Raw genomic sequence first — 23,298 nt, forward strand, 5'->3', positions numbered from 1 at the left:
TCGCTTCAAAGATTGCTGCAATCTGTACCAGCTCTGGCAAGGAAACACATCGCTACCGTACCACCTGAAATTTCGACTTTGAGCATCTTTGCATCATACGTGGCCGAAACTCGTCATATTACATCAAATCGTTCACGGATACGAAGTTATTTCAACAAGCTGTATTTGAAACAGCACCCATACATCTGCGGCATGTCTCAGTCTATTATTGCGGTCATTGTATCCAGGTACTCTACGGACGTTCTACGCAGCATACAGTTTTGGTATCAAATGCGACCAGAGATATTGTTGCCTTTCAAATTCGCCCCTAGATTGCCGCGCCTAAAGTTAGTGCGGTAGTAATGCTGTTGCGATGTGGTTTGCAGTGTCATGAAACGAATTACCAATCAGACCAGCCCCAGCCAACTACGCTTTCAAGGATACCCTCCTAGGGGACTTGGAGCCCATGCGCCCGTTCCAGAGAATCACAGGCGGCGGTTCCTTTAAGGTCACCAGGGACCTCCGGCGGAGTGATGTTCCTCCTGCTAGTATCACGGACCTGAGAGCTGTCGGAGGGCACGTTGAGATCGACGGAACGCCTATCGTCAGACTTACATGGACGTGGCCTGGGGCGCACATGACACACGGAGTAGGTGCGTATTGTCCGTGAGCGCCCATTTCGAACTCGGGAAGAAATGACGTCAGAATAGTCAGCAGGAGCATTATAACTGGCATTACGAAAAACGGAAGCTCTTCGTTTGCTCCGTGGTTTACGTTTGGAACACCCCTCTCTACCGTATGATACACAAAGGACGCAATGTAACAGATTGCCGACTAGAACACTTAAAGATTTTAGTCGCTAGTGAGTTCAGTGTTCCACAGAATTTTTATGTATGTAGCACACAGGATGTTGAACTCTTGTCTTCTACAGAAAAAGACCTCACAGTATCAATGCATATATTAGTGCTTTGCAGCCTACCACTCAAAAATATATTCATAATAAATATGAATGAGACAACGCATAGAGTTGATTGTTTTTTTTTTCTGCATTGCGCTTCAGAGTGACACTATAGCAATTGAGACTTCATTTTCTTTTAAATCTGAAATTTTCCTGATGTTTCTGGGGCACTAGTAAGTACAGTGGTCAGACAGAATTTGCATTGCTTCAAATATCATTTTCGTATATGTGATCTTTTATTGGGCAACCGAATTACAAAAGGTGGCGGCGATAGCATGCGGTAGCAGGTCTACGATCTTGCGAGATATTCAGGACAAATATGCTAGAGCATCGGAGCATGAATGCAATTTTAAATTGGCAGCATTCAGTTATAATGTAGCACTGTGTTTTCATAAAGCACAGATTAATTCTACAGACAACATCTTCTGCGTTGTAGCTGTAAGCCCAATGTTACGAGGTTGGCGCATAAAAGTTTATTAGACGTGTCAAAAAAGGCCCCTTCATCACGTCTCAGTCGTTCCGAGAAGCACTGCGAGCTCAAATTGCGCCACTGCGGCCAGATTTCAGTGGGGGTGAAATGCGAATACGCCCGTATCCTAAGGCTTAGTTGCACGTTAATGAACCTCAGGTGGTCCAAACATTTTTAAATGCTCCACTACGGTGTGACTCATAATCAGGTCGTGGTTTTGACACGCACAAACAGAATTTAATTTTTAATTTAGCAGAGTGTAACGCGAATAATCATAGACAAGGTTTACCAACTACGTTTTCTGAAAATTCGCTCTCAGCAGCATTCAAGTTCGGAACTAACCAAGAAAACACGATGGGCACTGTATACAGAAAGTGGAAGTTTCCTTGGGATAAACGTGCTAATCTAAACATAAGAGCCTCTAAATACATTGAGCATATTCTTTAAGCTTAACTAAACAAGAACATTTTGATATCCATGTGTAAAACCCATTTCTGCTTTCGGCAGTATATGGAAGCCTGGACGAAGCATGACTATTCAAGTTTCACAGGAGGAAATGATTCAGCTGATTTATTGCGTGCGCTGGTCGCGATGACGTAGTCGTAGGTCCCCAATATGGCGTGGTAATGTTGCCATTAAAGGCGCCACCCATAGGCCCCAATGAGCAACATATGTTTTTGAGGTGCACTGGTTTCTCACCTGTCGAGTGATTGTCGACACCGTGGTAGCGTACCGTCCTTTAGCAGTTCATCGGTAATCACGAATCATCGGCATCAGCACCTTCGTACAATACCTTAGGCATTTCACACTGCAAGAATTTAAGATGATGTTCATGAGTTTGACGTGAGTAAGCTTGTTTAACGAAGAAATAGCTTTTTTGATGTGTCGTGATATCTTTTACTCATGAACCTAATCAAACGTGAGCTTTGAGGTGCCACGTACTCATTACAAGCTACGCTGTCGAAACCTCAACATTGAGGTCCGTTTTCCCTTAGAAGCTGTGTTTCTCCTAATGCAAGACTGTTTTCTTGCGCGCTATTTCATCATTCTTACTTTGCAAACGTACAATTTGTAACTCGATAACTAGATCACCTATGCACTATATGGCAACGGTGCCGTATTTGCTGATCTGGTTTCCTTGTAGAGTCTATCACGACTATAATTGTATACACTATATAGCCATAGTTTTACGATCGCTATGTCCTGGTCTGACAAGTTACGTAAGAATTTTTAAATCGAAGCCTCTAACACTTGAAGCATCCACCACGTACGTAAACATTGCCTAAGCAACAAATTTGAGAGGCGAAGCCCCTCAAATGCGTCTGCGTGAGCAAGCGTTTGGTGCTTTATGCCACCGCACACTTGAGCACACGGGTTTCTGATCCTTCCTCGCGCCTAGCCGTGCGCGGCTTTTCTATGTACAGGGAAAAGTGTATTCCCCTACTTTCGCCAAGTATAAACTGTGTTTCGCGTTCGTTTCCTTCGGGGCGTTGTTCGTGCTTCTATTCGTGTCCGCCCTCTGCTACTGGACAACACAGCAGGCGGCAAGCCGAACTTAAACACATCACGATGCGTTCATCTGCGCAATATTCTTTCGTAGACGATGACTCATTGCTTTTTTTTTGGTCAACCACATTTTGATCATGACACTTCATGCCCCAGCACTGCCTGCTCCACATCAAGGATGCAGGGTGCTATTCTGCAAGTGTCCACCTAGTGGACATGTCCATTTTTTCGACTTCATTATTGCTGACTTGCTGGGGTAGCCTGTCTCCTCATGCTTACCCCAGCCCAGCCCATAATTCAGATCTTGAGTAGCATAATAAATAAGCATGTCCGCTAAGTGGAAACTTACAGAATATCCCACCAACTGTGCGCCGTAGGCTGGTGGTCAGAGTTACGCTTCCTTCTCGCTGTTTAAGAACGACAGCAAAGCCGTTTCTCGACGTAACGCCGGAAGACGCAGACAAATGGTTCGTGTAGTCACCTTGCATTGACACTGGGCTGCAATTCAAGCCACGATGGCTTAGCTGCTTTACTCTCGCCATAAATAACATCTAAACACACTCTTTCACCTTAAAATAATTGTGGCTATGTAGTTTGTACTTATATGGTGTTTCAAAATTGGTCTCCCTTTCGCGTTCTTTGAATCATGCCATCTAATGTAAGAAGTCCCGCACGTTATTGACATGCTTGCTTTAGTTAAATTGTTTCGCTCCATATTTGCCAACTTCTGTACTCTTTAGCCTAACATAGGTCAACTAAGCCAAACATAAGTCAACTAAGCCACCATACGCTCATTAAATTTCATTTTTTTCTTTTGTCTTGCCATTTGCCTGACAATTGCTCTCACTAAACAAACCCTCCGGGTTCTCTTTTTCTTATATATATATATATATATTTTACAACCTGAAATCAAAGCACAGAGAGTGTTTCTTAGCTCCGATGGACAAGGACATAATCAACTGGCATAGGATAGGAGTTTGGCAGGTCAAAAAAGGCAGGTGAAACAAGGCAGCGAGGAACGTTCTTTTTCATGCTTATTTGTCAAACACGGCGCGTACTCAGAATCTTCACAGATTGTCGTACAGAGACAATCATTATTTACCGTTGTTCACATTCAATGAGCAGCTCTACAAGTATGAAGCACCGTATTACGCTACATAATTTTTAAATATATAAGCTGTAGTAATATATATATATTTATCGATATATATCTTGAAATGTCAAAAGACAAAGAAAGGTGTTCTCGTAAAATATACTCATGAAAGTAATAAATAGATTGCGTTAAGTCATTCTCATATGAAATTGTTGACATGGCTTCCGCATGCGATAATCGAAAACGGTCGCGTAAAACTAGCACTATATGCGAGACATGGCGTTCATTTGTTGTGTATGTGCGTATGTCATAAATCACACGTGTTCTTTTATGGGTCACAAAAACGTTTTACTTGCGGTACCAAATCATGAAAATTCAATTGATAAATTTACTGATCAATAGTGCATGCTCCACTGCTATCCAATCTATTGGCGCGATTGTTGTCTCGGCGACTTTTAAGACCAGTAATCAAAGCTTTCAATGTCTTTTGCGACAATGACTTCTCAGTTAAAGGCATGTTTAACAAGCTTACTTCTGGTTTGCGGTAACATCCGGCGTATAATAATTTCAAGCATCGTCCATCTTTCGCCGTCCAGGCAATCAGAACTTCGAAGGGCTGTGTACTGATCAACGCCGAGCTCAAGTTACCGTCATGCAAGAGCTTCTGCCCAGGAGCATCCGCCACACAAACTACAGGTACGGATATGGCGTGTACACGGCTGACTGCGAGAATGTTGGTTGCGTTGCGCTCCAAAACAGCCTCGAGGCAATTGCAGTTCTAACTGTGCTTTTAAATAAACTCCTTAGCGTCGTCTTTCTCTAAACACGCCCTAACTTCTCGCTCCACAAACAAATATTGCAGGCCTTAGTCGACGATCCGCCTATATCCTAAGTAGTCCTTGCAGATTTAACTGTGTGTAAAACGAGAGAATGTGTGTAAAACGAGAGAATGCATGGTTGACTGAAGATTTTCTTTTTGCCATTCGGGCTTGCGGACTATAAAAGAATAAACCAGCTTTTAGAATAGTGCTTACAAGACATACTATTCCATAGATTTGTGAATTACATCTCCAAATATAATAACATACCTCCATTGCAATTCTATTAAAAATCTCTACGGCAGCGACCGCTTCCCTATAGGCTGAACACACACAAAAATTAATTATAGGATGAATGCTGGCCACGCGCTCCTCGGTGGAAGGTAAAATCAGCTGACTGGACGTTCTTCCGTAAACTCGCACATGTGTCGCGGGGTCACTTCTGTACCATAAGCATTGATGATGTTCTTGCATGATTCACAGCTTTTCTTATCAGTGGTGCATTCAAATGCATCCCACAAATAAAAGGAGGGCCTACTGACGATGAGATATACTCTAGAACGAAGGATGTAGTGAAGCGTGTAAGTTGCAAAAGAAGTTTTATGGACGCCTTGAGCACATAAAATCGTAAGGAATAAGGTCTTCTTCACAGGCTAACAAAGAAAGTTGGCAAAACGATGTGTCCGGCACAACCTCTTTTACATATGAGGGAAATGTATGGAATGGAGATAATAGAATAAAATGCCCGCAGTCAAAGCTGGGACCTTTGATAAATAGGGAGTCTCGAAGAGCAAGCATGACAACGAATATATATATATATATATATATATATATATATATATATATATATATATATATATATATATCTTTGGAGAGCTCTGTACTGCATTTCCTTTGGGGTGTAGGCAAGTGAGAGGGAATCGAACGCTTCCAGGACAAATCCTACATATATATACATCGCATTTGGAATAAAAGTGGTATGTCAAGATGTATAAAAACCCAGCATGGCAGGCCTCAGTTATTTTGTATGTTTGTTTTTATGAGAAATCGAAATCGTTATAGTACTGAATACATGTCTAGAAGGACAGCGATTGCAGGGGTTAAGTGTGAGTTGTTGTTTGTGCCAAGTGTTTGTCGATGCTTTTGTTTAGACGGTCATTAACCCACCGGCCGGTCTGGCCTGCGTAAATATGGCCGCAGGTTGCATCGTACGAACAACGTACGATGTTCGTACGTTGTACGAACATCGTACAACTTTGCATCGTACGAACTTGGCGTCTTCTTTGCGAGCACCGACACGCTTTTGATTATTCGTTTTGTCATAATTTGTTCCCCGCCTGGCAGATTCGTTGCAGCTTGTAAGGGGCGCTGAAAACAATGTCGATGCCCGTGGGAAAGTCGATCCTTGATAGTTTCATCATTCTCTTTCCAGCTCCGCGATCTGACTCTCGTCGTAACGTCAGGCAGTAGCTGTCATGCATCCGTGGTTTTTATACCATTCTCATGTCGTCGTGGTCATCTCATCTTCGTAATTCCCCAGTACTGTCATTCAGTTTCGCCATACCATCGTCACGTCATCATCGTGATACACTCGTTGTGACCCAATTTGTCGTCATGCCGTCACTTGTCACGCTGTCATCATCATTATCTCGGAATAATTTCGTTGTGGTGATACCGACGTCGTCACGGCGCCTTTGCCATTTCACCGACGTCATTGCTTATTCATCATTCTATCGTGGTCGTACTTTGTCATTTGACCGTCCCCACGTCGTCGTCTTCATGCAATCATGGCCACAGCGCTATGCTCATGGGCGACCTGGGCAAGTGACATCAATACAAGAGAGGTCTGGTCGCTTGTAGCCAAAGCAAAGAAAGTTCCACAATGACCCACTAGAGATTTTATTAAGAAGCGTCACTTCAGCAGAACAGTGTCACTACATTGCTTCAAGGCTAATCGCATTACCATCGGCAGTCATCATGGACGGGGTCCTGCCGTAATTTTTTTTCACAAATCCACAAATTCCACACACAATATTTTTATCGTAGCTTTTGAAAATGAGGCGAAGCATTTCCATCTTTTATCTCGTGATTTTTTTACCTTTCTGAGTGTGTTTTGTAAATTTCGTATGTACTAATTTTTTCTGTTTTGACGATCGAGTAATAATTTCGTGAGATTTCGCAGCGTGATTTCCCCTAATTTTATTCTGATAAGGTATGTGTTCAAGCTAAAGCTCGTTGCACAACTTCTTCAGACGGCAAAACAAATCAGTGGATAGGTATTGGAAGGCTGCAGTGTTTGGCGTCCGGCGTAGTGTCTATTGTACACCGCGCCACCCCAGGGTGAGGTTGGATGATGGCTTTCGTTCCATCAACAAAGAAGGAACCAGCAGCGCTACAGGAAAGCACCGATGTATTTTAAAGCCAACTTTTGTTTTTAGTCACAAAGACGTGGCCACCTTTATTTGCGGCAGCTCAGTTGATATAGCGGTGTGATGCTAAACGCGATTTCATGGGCTTAACTTCTATCAGCGCTGGCTATACTGCCGTGATGGTGAACGAAAAGCAGCTCTTGTAATTTTATCTAGATAAACGTAAAGAAGGGCTGTGGGTATGACATGGTCCATAGCTTTCACGGCGGCATTTCGCACAGTGGTGTTATTGATTTGAGGCATGCGCGTCGTGGTTCCTTAGCGGCTTTAAAGCAGGTGGTCGCGGTACCGGATTGCGGCTGCAGTGACATTTCAATGAAGATTAAACGCAAAATACCCGTGTATCATCCATTGGGTGCGCGTTAAAGAACCGCAGATGGTCGAAATTCGGGGTCGCCCCGCTGTGGCTTGTCCCATAATCGCATCATGCTTTTGGGTCGTAAAACCGGAGCATTTAATTTCTGTTGTAAGGCATCATCATGCAAATAATGTAAGTTTCAACCATGAAAAGTAAGTGGCTAAGGGTAATGCAGGTTCCACAAAATGCAGCAAGCATTGTTGCGTCGGTGCACGGTGTCGTGGCATGGCGGTCAGTTTCGAGCATGTACTAAAAAGTGACTGTCAGCATGTTAAAAGGGACAACATTTAGTATTCGTTAAAGGTAACCATGTCGCTAATAATGGTCGCAGTGGGTAAACGTCGAAGAGCCGAAATCGGTGCATGTCACCTCACGACTTGATCTGATGCTACATAAAGATGTAAAAGTACGGTAGAAACGCAAAAGTTAACGAGTTGACAATCAATCAATCAATCAATCAATGACAAGCTCAAAAGCACACGGACTAAGAAAATAAAGAGAACGATACTGCGTTCCACTTGCAACTAAGTTTAACTGAAAAAACCAAGGAACATATTCATGAAAAACGCGACGGACACTCTGTTTGGTCCGCGTGTTTCGCTGTTCCGTGTGCCTGTAAAGCGAAAAAAAGCACAAGGACAGGAACCATTCTGTCCTTTTGCACTATCATGTGCGGTTGATAATTATGATGCGTAAGTTTTCTGTCTGGGCTGTTGCTTTTAAGCAAGCTCGAGAGTTGACGTGGAGCTAATCAACTTACTGATCCGCGTCAAGACGAGAACTCGAAACGCCTTCACGTAATTATGCAGACAAGCTGCCCAGGGTTATCTGCATACGTCATACATAGAGGGGATTCATTTGACGAGAACACCTGGGTGAAGTGCTTACCGGTGATGTCTGATGACTCGATACACTCTATATTTTTCAGTGTATATATGATGATGATTACAAAATGTACTTATCAAGGGATGGCGCAAAGGCCTATAATGGGGGAAAAATTATGGGGTTTTACGTGCCAAAACCACTTTTTGATTATGAGGCACGCCGTAGTGGAGGACTCCGGAAATTTCGACTACATGGGGTTCTTTAACGTGCACCTAAATCTAAGTACACGGGTGTTTTCGCCTTTCGCCCCCCATCGAAATGCGGCCGCCGTGGCCGCTACTCGATCCCGCGACCTCGTGCTCAGCAGCCCAACACCATAGCCACTGAGCAACCATGGCGGGTGTATAATGGGGAATAGGAACAGAAGGGGGGAGGCGTGATCAGAGCCGTCCTGGAAGCTGCGCGTCCTTGGCGAAAGCCAAGAGCAAGTCCAGAATGACCCTGTAGGAATCCATCGAGCCAGTTGCCTGTCTAATCCACTCCTTATAGGACGACACTCGCACCGCCCTCAGGTAGTGGTCCCGCTTCTGAGCGTGTCGCTGGCACTCCCAAAACAGATTGGCGGCGGATGGCCGCGATGCCATGTCGCAGTCAGGGCACCTGTGTGGCGCCTGGAGCGCTTCTTGATCCGCGGAGGCTGTGGGAGGGCCGGGTTCCTGCGATGGAAGGGAGTTGGGAGATGGAGGGCGTCTTTCCCGGCGTGGCCGGTACTGCCGGCAGCGCTCCAAAACATCAGGTGTGAGGACGAAGCCGGAACGGAGCCTATGCAGCAGCACCTGCCCCGACCTGGGAAGACCCGCAGGAAGTCGGTCTGGGTCTGAGGGCACACTCGCACGGAGTTCCCTCTTGCGTCAGTTGGCTGCTGCTCTCAGAGCTCTGTCTGGGTCATACGGGGCTCCATTTGTCATGCTGCTTGTGCTGGTTGTGAGGGTTTCTGAAGGATCCCGGGAGACGACGCGGTTGGAAAGAAGGGCGCGTGCTGCCTCATGGGCTCTGTCGTTTCCCTCGATGCCCTGGTGACCAGGGATCCAATGAAGTGTTGCAGTGTCCCCGTGGGCCTCCGCACGCCTGAATGAATGACCCTGTCCAGAATGCTTGACGAGGAATACTTCCAATGATGCTGTGTGGCGCGACTTGCAGGCATGCAGCGCATACTGAGAGTCGGTGTATATATCGATGTGTTTTGCTTGCGTGGTTCTTGAAAATCTATCTAATTCCCAGACTATGCACGGAGTTCAAGTTCCGTTGGGTCGTCAGCATCAGCAGTTGTAAAGGTAGAATGTGTCTCACAAGATCCCACTACGTGGTAGATGACTGCTCCTTCGCTGGTGCGTGGGTCGAAAGCTGCGTCAGTGTACACTTGTTCATGGCTTGGTGGTGCGTCTGCCAATGTCTGCACATGACGCGCAGCGAATGCTGCCCGGGGGTGCGCATCTTTGGCGCCCATGTTTCGGGGCGTTGGTGTAGTGTCGGCGACAGCAATGTCATCCCACGTTGAGATGTCGAATGGCAGTTGTGGCAAAGTTCATATATCCTTTCCCATGTAGGCCAGTAGAGTCCTGCCTTGTCTGGTGTGCTTCAGGCGTTCCTCGTGTACTGCCTTCGATGCTTCGATGGTTGCACGGAGGGTAGGCAACTTCACATAGCGGTGTAGCTCCTCGACACGTGTGTGTTTCGGGAGCCCTGTGATAACACGGAAAGCTGATCTGTGGAGAACCTCTAGCTGTGTCCAGTGCCGAGCATTCAAGCCATAAACAGCGCGCTTGGTATATCGCTCAAGATGTCAGCAAAGCACTAACAAGCTTTCGGCATACGTCAGTGCCAGCACCGCCCATGCGCAAACAGATTCGTTTTCTTGTTTTAGGTGCAGTGTGTTGTGCCATGTCCGACGAAGGTCTGCGAGCCACGCATCCGCTGTGCCTGTGCAGTCAATAGGTATCCCGAGAACGTGCACTGATGTTTCCACTCGCTGCAGCGTTTCGCCTGCGAGAGTGAGCGTGAGGGCTCCTTCGTCCTGCGTTGAACCTCGGATCACCACATAGGTTGTCTTCTCTGGAGATGGCCGCATGCCAGTTTGTGCCAGGTAGTGGTCAATAACGTCAAGTGCCGCCTGCAGGGTCTTCTGCTGCTCACTAATTGGTTGTGATGCAGTCCATAACGTGATGTCATCTGCGTAAATTGTGAAGCCCAGTTCGGAAATAGCCTCCAGTCGTTCAGCCAGGCCTATCATAGCCAAATTAAAGAGGAGAGGTGATAGTAAAGAGCCTAGTGGGACTCCCACTATGTTTGGGTGAACCTTCCCGACGTCTCCGTCTACCCTGATGGAAAACGTGCGATCTTAAAGGAAGGAACGCACAAAGTTGACGGGGCGGCACGTGATTCCGTGCCTCTCAGCTGCCTCGATGATTGCCTCATGCGTCACAGTGTCAAAAGCTTTACGGAGGTCCACCGCCACCACGACGCTGGGGTGTAGCTTTGCGCAACCGACTGTTTTTCGACGCAGTAAACCCTCCCTCACAAGTAGGAGGCTGTCATGCGTGCCAAGCTTTTGTCTAAACCCTGTCTGTGCTGGATGAAAGCGACCCTCTGTTTCTAGAAAGTGAGATATGCGTGTCAAGGCCATTCGCTCCGCCAGCTTACTCGTAGTAAGTGTGAGAGATACAGGGCGCATGTTCAACAGTGCATCTGGCTGCTTTCCGTATGGGTGTGACTATCGAATGCTTCTATCCTGCCGGGATTTCACCGTTGATCCACACTTCGTTAATCTCCTCGAGAAGTTGCTTTTTTGCGTATTCTTCCAGATTCCTCAGAGCCTCCCACGTCACGCCATCATAGCCTGGCGCGCTGCGCGCGTTGATGGAAGAAAGTGCCTGTTCGAGCTCGAAGAGCGAGAATGGGGCCAGGGTGCCATCATCGGTCACTGGCGGCGTTTTCCGGTAAATGTCTACGTTCGGGGGTGCCGACGGTTGGGGAAAAAACGTGTTCGCGACATCATCTTGGAGTTGAAAAAAATTAAATTATGGGGTTTTACGTGCCAAAACCACTTTTTGATTATGAGGCACGCCGTAGTGGAGGACTCCGGAAATTTTGACCACCTGAGGTTCTTTAACGTGCACCTAAATCTAAGAACACGGGTGTTTTCGCATTTCGCCCCCCATAAAAATGCGGCCGCCGTGGCCGGGATTCGATCCCGCGACCTCGTGCTAAGCAGCCTAACACCATAGCCACTGAGCAACCACGGCGGGTGATCTTGGACTTGGCTGACTGACTGGCGAGTTTTGAGCAAGACGTTCAAAATAGCGCTGCGTGTTTTACGCTGACCTGTCATAGCCTTGTACGTGTACCACACCTTGTGGAGGCCAGTTCTTTCGTTGAATGATGAGCAGTGCTGGCTCCAACGTTCCCGATACAGGCGCTTGGCGCATATTCTAGCGATGGCAGTTCGACGTTGAAGTCGCACACGGTCGCGATGTCGTCGGCCATTGGCTTCGTACGTCAACTGTGCTCGCTTGCGCGTACCCAAAGGTTTAGCATATGCATGTCCGGCGCTGGAGCATCAGCTCTCACCTCAGTCTCCGTAGTGGCCTTGCGCAGGGCGCGTGACGCCCGCTCCCGTACGGATGAAGTCTTGGGTTGCTCCGCAAATGCTCTTCTGTAGGCATCCCATCTGATCGTGCGCACAGTGCGCCCGGCCGCACGCTTTCGTCCCACATTCAATGTAATCCACAGTGGATAGTGGTCGCTGCCCCAGGCGTCCGGATCGCATCACCAGTCTTTCACGTAGGCTGGTGTGGATAACCTCAGGTCCAGGGTCGTGTTACGTTGTCCACTATGCAGGGTGGCCCGGGTGGAGTAGTCGGTGTCATTTGCGAGCATTAAGTCAGCTGACTCCGTGGCATCTGCGAGTGCCGTTCCGCGGGGCGTGTGATAGTCATAGCCCCACTGCGGATGCTTGGCGTTGAAATCGCCACCTATCAGGAAGTTGTCGTTTGGGTAACGTCTCCGCGAAGCGCGAATCCACGTGAATGAACCGCGTGTATGGGAGCTAACTTCAGGGCGCTTGTATACCGATACTAGCACTGCATTTCGCTTTGCAATCGTACAACGTACAGCCACCACCTCCTGAACGCCAGTCGAGTACTGAGAAGTGTCAATCTGCGTTCGCGTAAAGTCTGTGCGAACAAAACAGCCGCTTGTCCCCGTATTACAAATTCTTTGACTGCACTGGCGATACCATTGTGCTGCGGGTTTCGGTGTCGTTTCCTGTTTGTATGCTCTATTGATGGTTGGTAATAACCATTGAAATGTTGTAGTGCGCGATCTGTGCCATTAGTTTCTTGAAGTAAAAGCGCAAGGGGGCGTCCGACACAGTCAAACAAGAGGTTCAGTTCTGTCGCACAGGTGCCGAGCCCTCGGCAGTTCCACTGTCAAACGTGTGGCATGGGACTGTCGAGGTCTGTACGAGAAGCTGGGTGGCTATTGACTCGAGGCGAAGAGCTGTTGGAGCAAGCCATGTTGTCGTTGGAAGTGCTTCTCCTGCGCTTAGAGGAGAGGGTGCAAAAGTTGTTGTGCCAGCAAGGCCAGGTCTGTCTGCTGTGTGGTAGTAGTGGTTGTTTCTTGCATTTTAGTGAGCTCCTGCGGATTGCATGGCTGCTGCTGTCGCTTGGCACGTACACGTTCGAGCAGTGCTGCATGCCTTTTTTCGTTCTCTTCTAGTTTCCGCCACAGTTCGGCGTTCTGTCGTGCGAGTTCTGCAATCTCAGCTTCTACACTGTCTTTCGACGTATCAACCAGCAGCGATGGTAAAGGTAGCATAGGTGTGGTATCAGGTGAAGAGTTCGCCGGTTTGTCTCCACTTGGTTGAGTTCGCTTGAGTGCTGCTGCGTAGTTGAGGTTGCAGCCGTTTCCTCCCGTTGTTGGTTGTGCGCAGTTCTTTGAAACAATCTCGTTCACTGCTTCCTCTATAGTACGTGGCTGCGTTGAGATGTTTTCACGCTCAAGTAGCTGCTGCGTCGATTTGACGTCATGGCACTGGACAGTTCTATTGCGGCTTCTCGATCGGTGTGTGCCGTGCCTTCTACGACGAGAGCGGGGCCTTGAGCGAAGTTTCTTAGAAATTTTTGCGTCGGACTTCAGTTTAGCTAGACACTTCGGGTCAGTCGCCGTGCGACCTCCTTCACAGTTGCGGCATCTGGGCGTCGTCTGTTTGCACTCATTGCCAGTACTGCTACCTTCGTGTGTCTTGCCGCATGTAGGACATACTGCTTCGTGCGGGCAGACATCTTTTTTGTGACCAAAGCGATGACAACGAATACACACGATGCTTTTAGGTTCGTAAATTGAAACTCGGGTGATGGGGCCGTAATGCACGCCTCTCTCAGGGGGGTGGCGTCCTTCAAAAGTCAGTAGACATGCCCCACGCTTTCCCATTGGGCGCGCATCAAGGATACGTCGGTGCTCACAGGTCAAGGCTGCCCGGAGTTTAGCCTTTGTTTCATTGCAGTCAACGCTGTATATAACACCTCGGCACATGTCTCTTCCGGGTGCCCGATACACTTGTACTGGTATCTGTCCTTGGTTCACGTCTAGATGTGAAAGCTTGAGAAGCCCGTCTGCTTGCCTCTTGTCGTGAACCAGCAATCGTATCGTGTTTGATGCTGGTTGCAACGTGTGCGTCAAAGGTTTGGTGTTGACGGCAGCGGTTGTGGCCATCACGAAGTTGCGGTGGAGGTCCTTGCCTGGTACAGTCATGAACGCCACGTTTACCCGTGGTTTCACGACTAGCACAAAAGTTTGTGGCGGTGTTTCCTTCTCGGGCCGCGCTTGGTTGTGCTTATGGCGTTGCACTTACCGCGCTCCTTCGTCACCGTAATCTTGAAACGCGTCCTGGGAAACAACTCTGGTGTGTCGAATTGTGTCTAGCTTCTCAGTTGAGTTTGCGTAAGAAAACAGTTCTTGAGACGCGTGCGATGCAGTCTCCGCTTGACGTGGCGTTGTCACATCAGACTGTAGGCTTGAGGATGTGGGTGGTGCTTGTGTTTGCAAGTCGTCTTCGTCACTAGAAGGGGTGGACGCGTCTTCGTACTATGATGACGTGAAAGAGTCGGGTCGCGTTCGTTTCGATACCGCGCTGGCCGTCGTTGACAGACTTGCAGAGTGGTCTCTATCACGACGGAGGCGGCTGCGGCTGCGTTCGTTCGATTCCCTACTGTTCTTTCGTCTTTGGCGTTCGCGTCTATGTTGTTGGTCAGCGGTAGCATGCCCACAGCGTTCTTCATGCATCCCAGCAGAGAGTTCTGTGGTAGACGCTTCCGGAATGGCTTCGGGACGTGGCGTAGCCGCTTCCTGGCCCCAGTCTTGGGTTGGCGTCATCAAAGCTGATTGTGCCTGGCGTTGTTCATGGTCGTCAGGTGGAGGTAGCTTCGATGGCCTGGGCTCGGTCATCAACGCAGTTGTGGCCATGCATTAGGCTTAACAAGGCCGCCCGCTGGCGCGTAGAAGCGGCCGTAAAACGGCCAGAAAGCAACGCACTTTTCCCAGACTTGTCTCGACGTGTGGCCGAAGCGACGCCGATGAAGAGGATGTGCGACAGAAGATGGTGAAACGCGGACAGCGCGCCTAACTGTCGAAATGAAAAGGAGCGCCAGGAAAAGACGTGCGCTCACATCCGAACCGGAAGTAGCTGTCCAGTGTATATATAAAAGGACCTAACTGAACGGGAACCTCCCAATTTAAAGGAAGCTAACATTTTCTACTGCTGCCATGTCCGCCTTCAGTGTTGTTGGTTCATCGGTATTGGCTTGGGCGTAGCCACATGTAATAGAACATGCATTTCGTGGCATTCGGGCAAGCAAGACACCGTCTGTGGTTCTTCCGAAGCAACAAACCGCTTTGTATATATTGCGATAATAGGTCTTCGAGGCTACTCTAAGCACTGGTTGATATTTCAGGAACAATTCTGGAAGACTGAATGTCTTTTTTGTTTGTTGCCTCCGATGAAGTTATATAGAGCTTAATCTCCTTGTTACAGTATATGTTTTACTTTCTCCGTATTTTGGCATTTTTATGCCGCTACAAATGCAGAAAACAGACTCTTTTTCAATGTTGTTGTTGCCTAGCAGGCGTTAGAGAATGCAGGCGAAAGCTCTTGTGCTTCATTGGCGTAAGCGTAAAGCTGGACTGGTGGTGTGATATATTCCATAGCCTTCATGGCGGCACCTTACTCAGCAGTATTGATTTGAGGCATGACCACATTGGTTGCTTAGTGGCTTTGTTTTGCATTATCTTGTGCGCAAAACAAACCAATTTATAATGAACGCACCACAAGTAGATTGCAAATTAAGCTTTTTGCTCTATTACCTAAGGTACATATAGTTGTCCAGAACATTAATTTGTTTAGTAAGGTCTACACGACCGAAATTGTTGCTCTTAAACTTATTAAGCCAGATACTTGCATTCTGGGATTCCTTGTGCAAAGCAGAGAACACTGGTCTTTATAGAATGAAACGTAAAAAGAGTTAAAAAGTTATATGCATTCCTATACTTCTTATATCACCTCGTTTGGTCTGATTTACTTTCCAGCGTTAGAGGGCGTGGGCGGAGGGAATGTGCTCTTCTAACCCAGGTTTATTCATCTATAAACTCGTTATAAACTCGTATTCATTTATAAAATCGTTTATAAACAAGTAGTATTTATTGACTCAACGTTCGTAAGGCAGACAAATATTTTTTTTTGCGGTAAACCGTTGTACAGTACCCAACACAACGATGCGCCCAGGGTGCAGTTATAGGATGAGGTGCAAAGGGCCGCACGTGACCAGATATTTCGGCGTGGTGGGGACACCCACCGGTGGCAGCCTTAATCTGGTGGCGATCCCCAGGGAGCAGCACTGGTTCTCCCCGTTTCGGTGATGCTGTACTTCTTTCGAGCAGTAATTCTGGCGTTTCGTTTCAGCTTTATTGTTGAAAAGCTGCCTTACCTAAGGTCGCCGCAGTCTAGCGATAAATTTTGTATGGCGGCTGTTCTGTAGCCGTTGTTTGAAACTAGACTTTTTACGTGGTTAAAGATATCGTTCCAGTTGGCGTAACTGTGACAACGATGCTCCAGAAATAAAATAGTTTCTTGGCGTCGCATGGCACTGCAGGCTTTCTAGCTGTTCTCTTTTAATTAACCAAGGGATTGTGCATCTTTTGTAGCAGAGCCTGACAGACGTCTGACATCGTCACCAGATGTATCTTTTTACACTTGGTTCACGGCGCCCTCCAGGTATTCATTTCCGAGTCCAGATGGAAAATTCTTTTTTTTTTGGCAATGCTCAGTAGAATTAATTTCTGCTCTGTTTGACGTGGGCTAATTGTGAGCAGCTGAAAACTTTCAGTCGTTATTAGCTATACAACGTAACTAAACAAATTTTCATTATTTCGAACGAAACTAGGGATATGGTGTACTGGGTTTTTGGTTCTCGCACTTTCATACTTAGGCTCAACTTTTTGTATTGTTTGGTGGTTTTCGAAAGCACACACTAAACATGTAATCTGGTTTTGCTTCAATAAGAATGCGTGTGGGTCGAGATAGTGCTAATAAGTCTCATATAAAGTGAGAGCATTGTTGTTATCTATGGTCTACCCATTCTATCGGGCAGACAAACGCACCACCTGCACGGTCCAGGCTGGGCTTACGGAAGGCAGGCAATACGATAGGGTGACGTGCCTAAACATGGTAGTATTCATAAGAGCTAAGATTGGAGCAGTCGAGCAGTCGACTGGATTGGAGCAGTGGAGCAGTCGAGCAGCCGAGATGAACGAGGCTATTTAGAGCCTATTTACACTGGAGCCAGAGAGCCAGGCCGACAGTTGCTCGCGCCAAGAGCACAGACCAACTTCATCGTCGTTCTCGCAGCGGCACGTCTCTTGAGCATCACTAGGTGATATCGTAATAATATTGCGCTACAATATATTAAAAGAGGCCATACCAACAAGCCCATGGAGCCAGCCTCATCTTAAACTGGCAAAGAGAATACTTCGCGTATTTGATACGCTTCTGCTAGCTTTTCTTTGTGTCAAGCAATTATTGCTGTCATATTGCCAGTTGGCGAGAGTTGAATACTGACACTGCCTGCCTTCGTGCAGCGTCACTTCGTGCGGCGTCACAAGGCGAGCCGGAGTCGTGACCCCATTGTCAGCATTCTTTACCACTACGTAGCCATGCAACAATGTGCGTTTTTAACTGCCGCACAGACAGCATAGATTGCGCCTTTAGAAAGTACCTGATATTTGAGATGACCAAGAAAAAAATAACTTATGGGACAGAATTATGTCGATGATTGCTATTAGACATAATCCCGATGAGCTTTGTTTGGTCTTTCTACGTGTAATTGCCATCGCGTCTAGTAATGAGTCTTGCCCGTACATAGTTTAGAGAGCAGGCTACACAGACAAAAAAAGTACTGTTTTAAAAACTTCTTGCTGGCTTTGCAAATGAAACCACTTGAACTCGAATGTTGTGCCGTCAACTGCGATCAAAATTAGATCCTTGATAAACGGTGCAATCCCTTCAATAAATAGCGATTTTATGGAATAAATCTTAGGAGTAACTAGATTACCGATGTATTTAGTCGCAGTCTTCGGATACAAATCTCAAAACTTTGTTTCACTCCTTCTCTTGGTAACATAGGTGAATTGGAATTCGTTCATTGCAGGAAGATACGCCTTGCAATGTCACAGGCTACCATTCTTAAACTACATTATGCCACTTAGTTCAATTAGCTAAACACCTAATATTTTGCTTATTCCTTTGTGTATCTCACTTTACCGTAGAAGTAGGGTTTTGCTGTTCTATTAGTCTAAGTCGTGTATTAGTGTTAACGTACCTGCCACAAACAAAGTTTCTGGAAATCGCTCCCACCCCCTTCAATGCAGTGTAATTCCCGTTTGTTTCTTTCCATCTTTCAAATAATGGTGGTGTTGGTTTCACAATACGAAGTTGAACACGAGCTTCGTACCTTCATTGGCCTTCACACAATAAATCTGAAGTACTTTATGCAGTTTTCAGATGTACTACATGTTAAGCGGGCCGAATCTTAGTGCTAGCAGAAAGCATTCTACACGATGCAGATAGCGCAGGGAGATTACCGGCTCCGATTTCCAGGACATACGTTGCTCATCAAAGAACTTCATTCACTACGAGTCAAATATTTTTTACCAATAAACCCTGGATACGGATTTGTCTGCAAGCCCTATAACGGCACTGATAACTCAAATATGGTATTTTTTCACGGAATAAAGTTTCACCGACAGTTTCTACAATTACGTTCTAGTTGATGTTCTCAATATTAGCGTGGTGCTCTATTTGAGTCACATGTGTTCCCACAAAAGGCCCCTTCATACGTTGTGGGTGAAAAGTCTGCACATATAGGGAGAGAGTTAGGCTGAATTGTGTGTAATAGTCCTACCATCTTCCTGCAAACGCCCCTATACGTGTCTGTACGGACGTGTCTGTCGACTTCAAAGGTCCCAGAAAACAGGAACAATGCAAACATTATGCTGCTCCACAGAAAGGGAGACAATAAAGAACTGAAATATTATAGGCCTATTACGTTACTCCGAGTATTATATAAAATGTTGACCAAGATAATTTGCAATAAAATAAACGCAACACTAGACCTTAGTCAACCAAGGGAACAGTCTGGCTTCAGGAAGGGATACTCTACGATAGATCACATCCATGTGATCATTGAGGTAACAGAGAAACCCGCAAACTACAATCAGCCTCTCTATATGGCTTTCAAGGATTGTGAAAAGGAATTTGATTCAGCCGAGATACCAGCGGTCATAGATGCATCACATAATCAGAGAGTAGAGACCGCTTACATAAATATCTTGGAAGACATCTGTAGAGATTCCACAGTTAACTTAATTCTGCACATGAAAAATAGGAAGATGCCTGTAAAGAAAGGGGTCAGGCAAGGAGACACAATCTCTCCAAGGCTGTTCAATGCATGCTTGGAAGAAGTATTCAAGTTATTAAACTGGGAAGGCTTAGGAGTAAGGTTCAACGGCGAATATCTCAGGAACCATCGGTTTGCACATGACATCGTTCTATTCAGCAGCATTGCAGACGAGTTACAACAAATGATTGAGGACCTTAACAAAGAAAGTCTAAGAATGGTATTGAACATTAATATGCAGAAGACAAAAATAACTATCACTAGCGGAGCCAGGAAAAAAGAGTTCAGGATCGCCAGTCAGCCTTTGGAGTCTGTGAAGGAAAACGTTTTCCGAAGTCAATTAATCACAGGGAACGCTCATCATTGAAGAGAATTCACAGAATAAAAATGAGTTGGAGCGCATACGGCAGACATTGTCAGCTCCTGATTGGAAGCTTACCATTATCATTGAAGAGGAAGGTGTACAATCAGTGCATTGTTGCGGTGCTGACATATGGGGTAGAAACTTGGAGACTGACAAAGAAGCTCAAAAGCAAGTTAAGGACCGCGCAAACACCAATAGATCGAAGCAGGTACCTAACCAGGGGGGGGGGCGCCCCCCCCCCCAAATTTAACATGCATACCCCCCGCTCCCCGCCCACGCCACCACTTCTCACACATATTCCTAAAGCGCCGCCAAATCAATGTTGAGACTTGAAAGCCATTCGGCGGTCAACATTTTGCTGCCTTTCTCACTCCTTTTGGATGGCGGTAGTTATTGGCGTCTCCTGGGATGTGAAGGCCAGTTTCCTCATCAATTCGGGGCCCGCGTGATAAACTCGAGATGCATTCAGTTGTCGCCGTCTATTCAACGATCACGCGCATCGTTGATGCTTCTTAGTTCAACCTTCTTTGTTTAGACCGATCCAGGGACCAGGAAACGTATGCAGTTCGTGGTCAGCTGGTCTGTATGCACGTGGAACGAGTTTCGACCACAGGAAATGCCAATTGCGGTTAACTTTTCGTTTTGTTTCATTGTTTCCTCGAGTGACGGCTCGCCGCGACGCTGAGAGATCCTCAGAACACACACCCGTGATATGGGTTAGATAAGGTGAAAATAGAACAATGCGAGACAGCGTCCATCATCAAACCCTGCAATAACCGTTAAACTCTTCAGCAATATGACTGTCACCTGTTACGTCGCCTGGTTTTTCCCTAAATGTACAGCACTTTCGTGCAAAATGGGCAGCTGGAAACAAGAGTAGCAAGGAGCTGACAAATTAAGCGATCTACTAAGGCAGAGAGCCAAGGCAACAGCCAAACAGGAAAGAAAAGCGAGAATTACTAATTTTAACCGTTGTTTATTTATTTATGAGTGAAAACATAATCAACATCTTTCATTTAAAGAGCAAGCAGTCATAACGCCCTCGTAAGTGGAGGACAATTCCGTGTGTTAATGACTCTTCTACAGTTATCATTCGAGCCACCTAACGTAGCCGCTTCTCTGCTGTGCTTATGTAAGTGTTTTTCTAACCTTCCGCGGTGGGCGCAGTACCTGCAGAATCGCAGCTTCCTGCGCCATATGCGGTTGTATGCGACTGGCGGCCACGCATCGTTACGTAACCTCCCCATTAACAATACCAGTCGGTTGTGGCACTTCTCTCAGAGCAGTAAAAGAGGGATCGAAAAGAACGGTGATTGTTCCACGAATATATATTTCTGTACAATTCTTCCAGAGCTAATTCAAAAAACGCTACTATAGTCGGACAGAACTTACGTCTGCAATGAAGCCCCTCCCACGCCCTCATAACCGACAGCCACTGTTCCTCCGCGAGGCCGCAAATAATTCGTACTTCAAACTTTTTCTGTTACCCAAATAAGGTGGTAACTACAACAATGAAATTAGTAGCGCGTAATTTTATACCTTTCCCCTCGCCTATTAGAGTGGAATGGAGAATGCCTAATTCTTTATTGAACTGAAATAACATGCTTGCTTCGCTAGAGCTATTTGTTGTGAAGTTGAACTTCAGTTGGCAGTGAAGTTTCATGAGTAAAACGGGTTCAACAGTGAAATGAACTGCACCGCAGACTTTTGAAGAGTGAAATGCTCACACTCCATACAATTTGTCCATGTCTGCTGCACAACTCATTGCTTCCGCAGATGAAAAGACTCTTCAAGAACAGCAGATGCTCCTGAGGTATCAAGTACGGCGCCATTTTGAAAAGGTCGCATGACGACGATTTTGTTTGCTGCTGTGATTGGCTGGCGGAATAACACAACTCCGCGCAGTCCGTGTGCCTTTGTTGTCTACTGCTGCTTTTTTTAGGTTCTATTCTGCTAAAGTTATCTTTATTTTACACTCTCGGGGCTTCTTTACTTGCTCTTGGCAGTGTTCTTCCTGCGCGGGTTCATTTGACATGGTTCTTTGTTTGCCAAGGAGAGGTGTATCGCACAGACATACCTATAAAATACGCCTTATTTCATTTCTCTTTTGTGGGTTTATGCGTTTTTATGGCGAATGGTGGGCGTTATTCACATTTTTACTAGTAAATGTACACCTCTCATTTGCACAGAAACGTTGCCTTGGGTTGGGCGCTACCCCTCCCCCCCTCCCCCGCCGAAATAATATCCTGGGTACGTGCCTCGATCGAAGAATGCTAGACATAATGTTAAGGGACAGGAAAAGAGTGGTTTGGATCAGAGAGGGAATGGGTACAGCCGATATTCTAAGTGACATTCAGAGAAAAAAATGGAGCTGGGCAGGTCATGTAATGCGCAGATTAGATACACGTTGGGCTATTACGGGGAGTGTTGCAAAGTAGATGCGAAGAGAAGTGAAGCGCAATCGGGGACAGCAGAAGACTAGGTGAGGCAATGAAATGAGGAAATTCACGGGCACTAGTTGGAATTGGTTGGCGCAGGACAGGGATAATTGGAGATTGCAGGGAGAGGCCTTCGTCCTGCAGTGTGCATAAAATAGGCTGATGGTGATGACTATTGCCACATCTCCAAGATCAAACCACTCTAGTCGGCGCACCGACCCTGGATAGAGTGTCATCGAGAGAGGGACCACTCACAAAGGAACTGTATTTTCGTGGTCATGTGGGTCATCTGGTGCGGGTCTCCGCATCTCACATTCGGGATGGACAGACAAGCACGTCTTTGCATGATTCTAGCGCTCACCTCTTTTGAATAAAAGGTGCGTTCAAATTTGCATGCGCGTTACGATCTTAAAAAATTCTACTCAAAATCAAGGACAAAACCAAGTCTTACTGAAAAATTTAAGGTAAGTTAGCTAGCCACAATGCCGTGGAACGGGTAGTCTGAAGAAATTGACGCCTCCAGACATCGCAAGGTGGATCCATAGTGCACGGAATGCCCTCCGGCAGACGCTGTTTGCGCGGGCCTTCAAGAAGTGGGGTGGCTTTTCTAATGCACCATATTGAACTGCAGATGAATTTTTGTGGTCCGCAGACAGCGAGAAGGAGGTGCCGTCAGACTGCGATTGGGACTAGCCACTAACACTGAGCTTTTTGCGTGTCTGTATGCATTTGTATGTTCTTTAAGGTCGTTTCCACACCGTGAGCGTTGATTCAAGACTTGTTGCTTGATTTGCGCGGTAGAACAGTCAAGTTTTTTTATATATATATATTTGGGCGGTAATGTCACTGCGCGTTACAATCCATGGCACGGTGTAATCGTGCAAGTAGGGTAATCGCTATACCGCAATGTGCTCTGCAGAATAAAACAAATTGCCGAGCATTTCATTAATCGTTTTAAAGCTTCTCAAATTAAACACCGGGGTTAGATTTGCATTAGTATTCTTAAACGGTAATAAAGAACGTTGCAGAAAACACTGCAGTGCAGGCACCAGAAA

The 23,298-nt window shown here is 46.5% G+C and overlaps 1 protein-coding gene across 1 annotated transcript in view; it reads left to right on the top strand.

Moving 5' to 3' along the window:
- Positions 1-23,298, top strand: part of LOC135912395 (uncharacterized) — a 120,776-nt gene that overhangs the window by 73,696 nt on the left and 23,782 nt on the right. The window contains exons 7-8 of the mRNA XM_070541017.1: positions 366-632; positions 4,602-4,701. Of these exons, the coding sequence (XP_070397118.1) occupies positions 366-373 (8 nt within the window). The 3' untranslated portion in view covers positions 374-632; positions 4,602-4,701. The remainder of the gene's footprint in view (positions 1-365; positions 633-4,601; positions 4,702-23,298) is intronic.

This window comes from Dermacentor albipictus, chromosome 6, assembly GCF_038994185.2.
Source record: "Dermacentor albipictus isolate Rhodes 1998 colony chromosome 6, USDA_Dalb.pri_finalv2, whole genome shotgun sequence".
Taxonomy (NCBI): Eukaryota; Metazoa; Arthropoda; class Arachnida; order Ixodida; family Ixodidae; genus Dermacentor; species Dermacentor albipictus.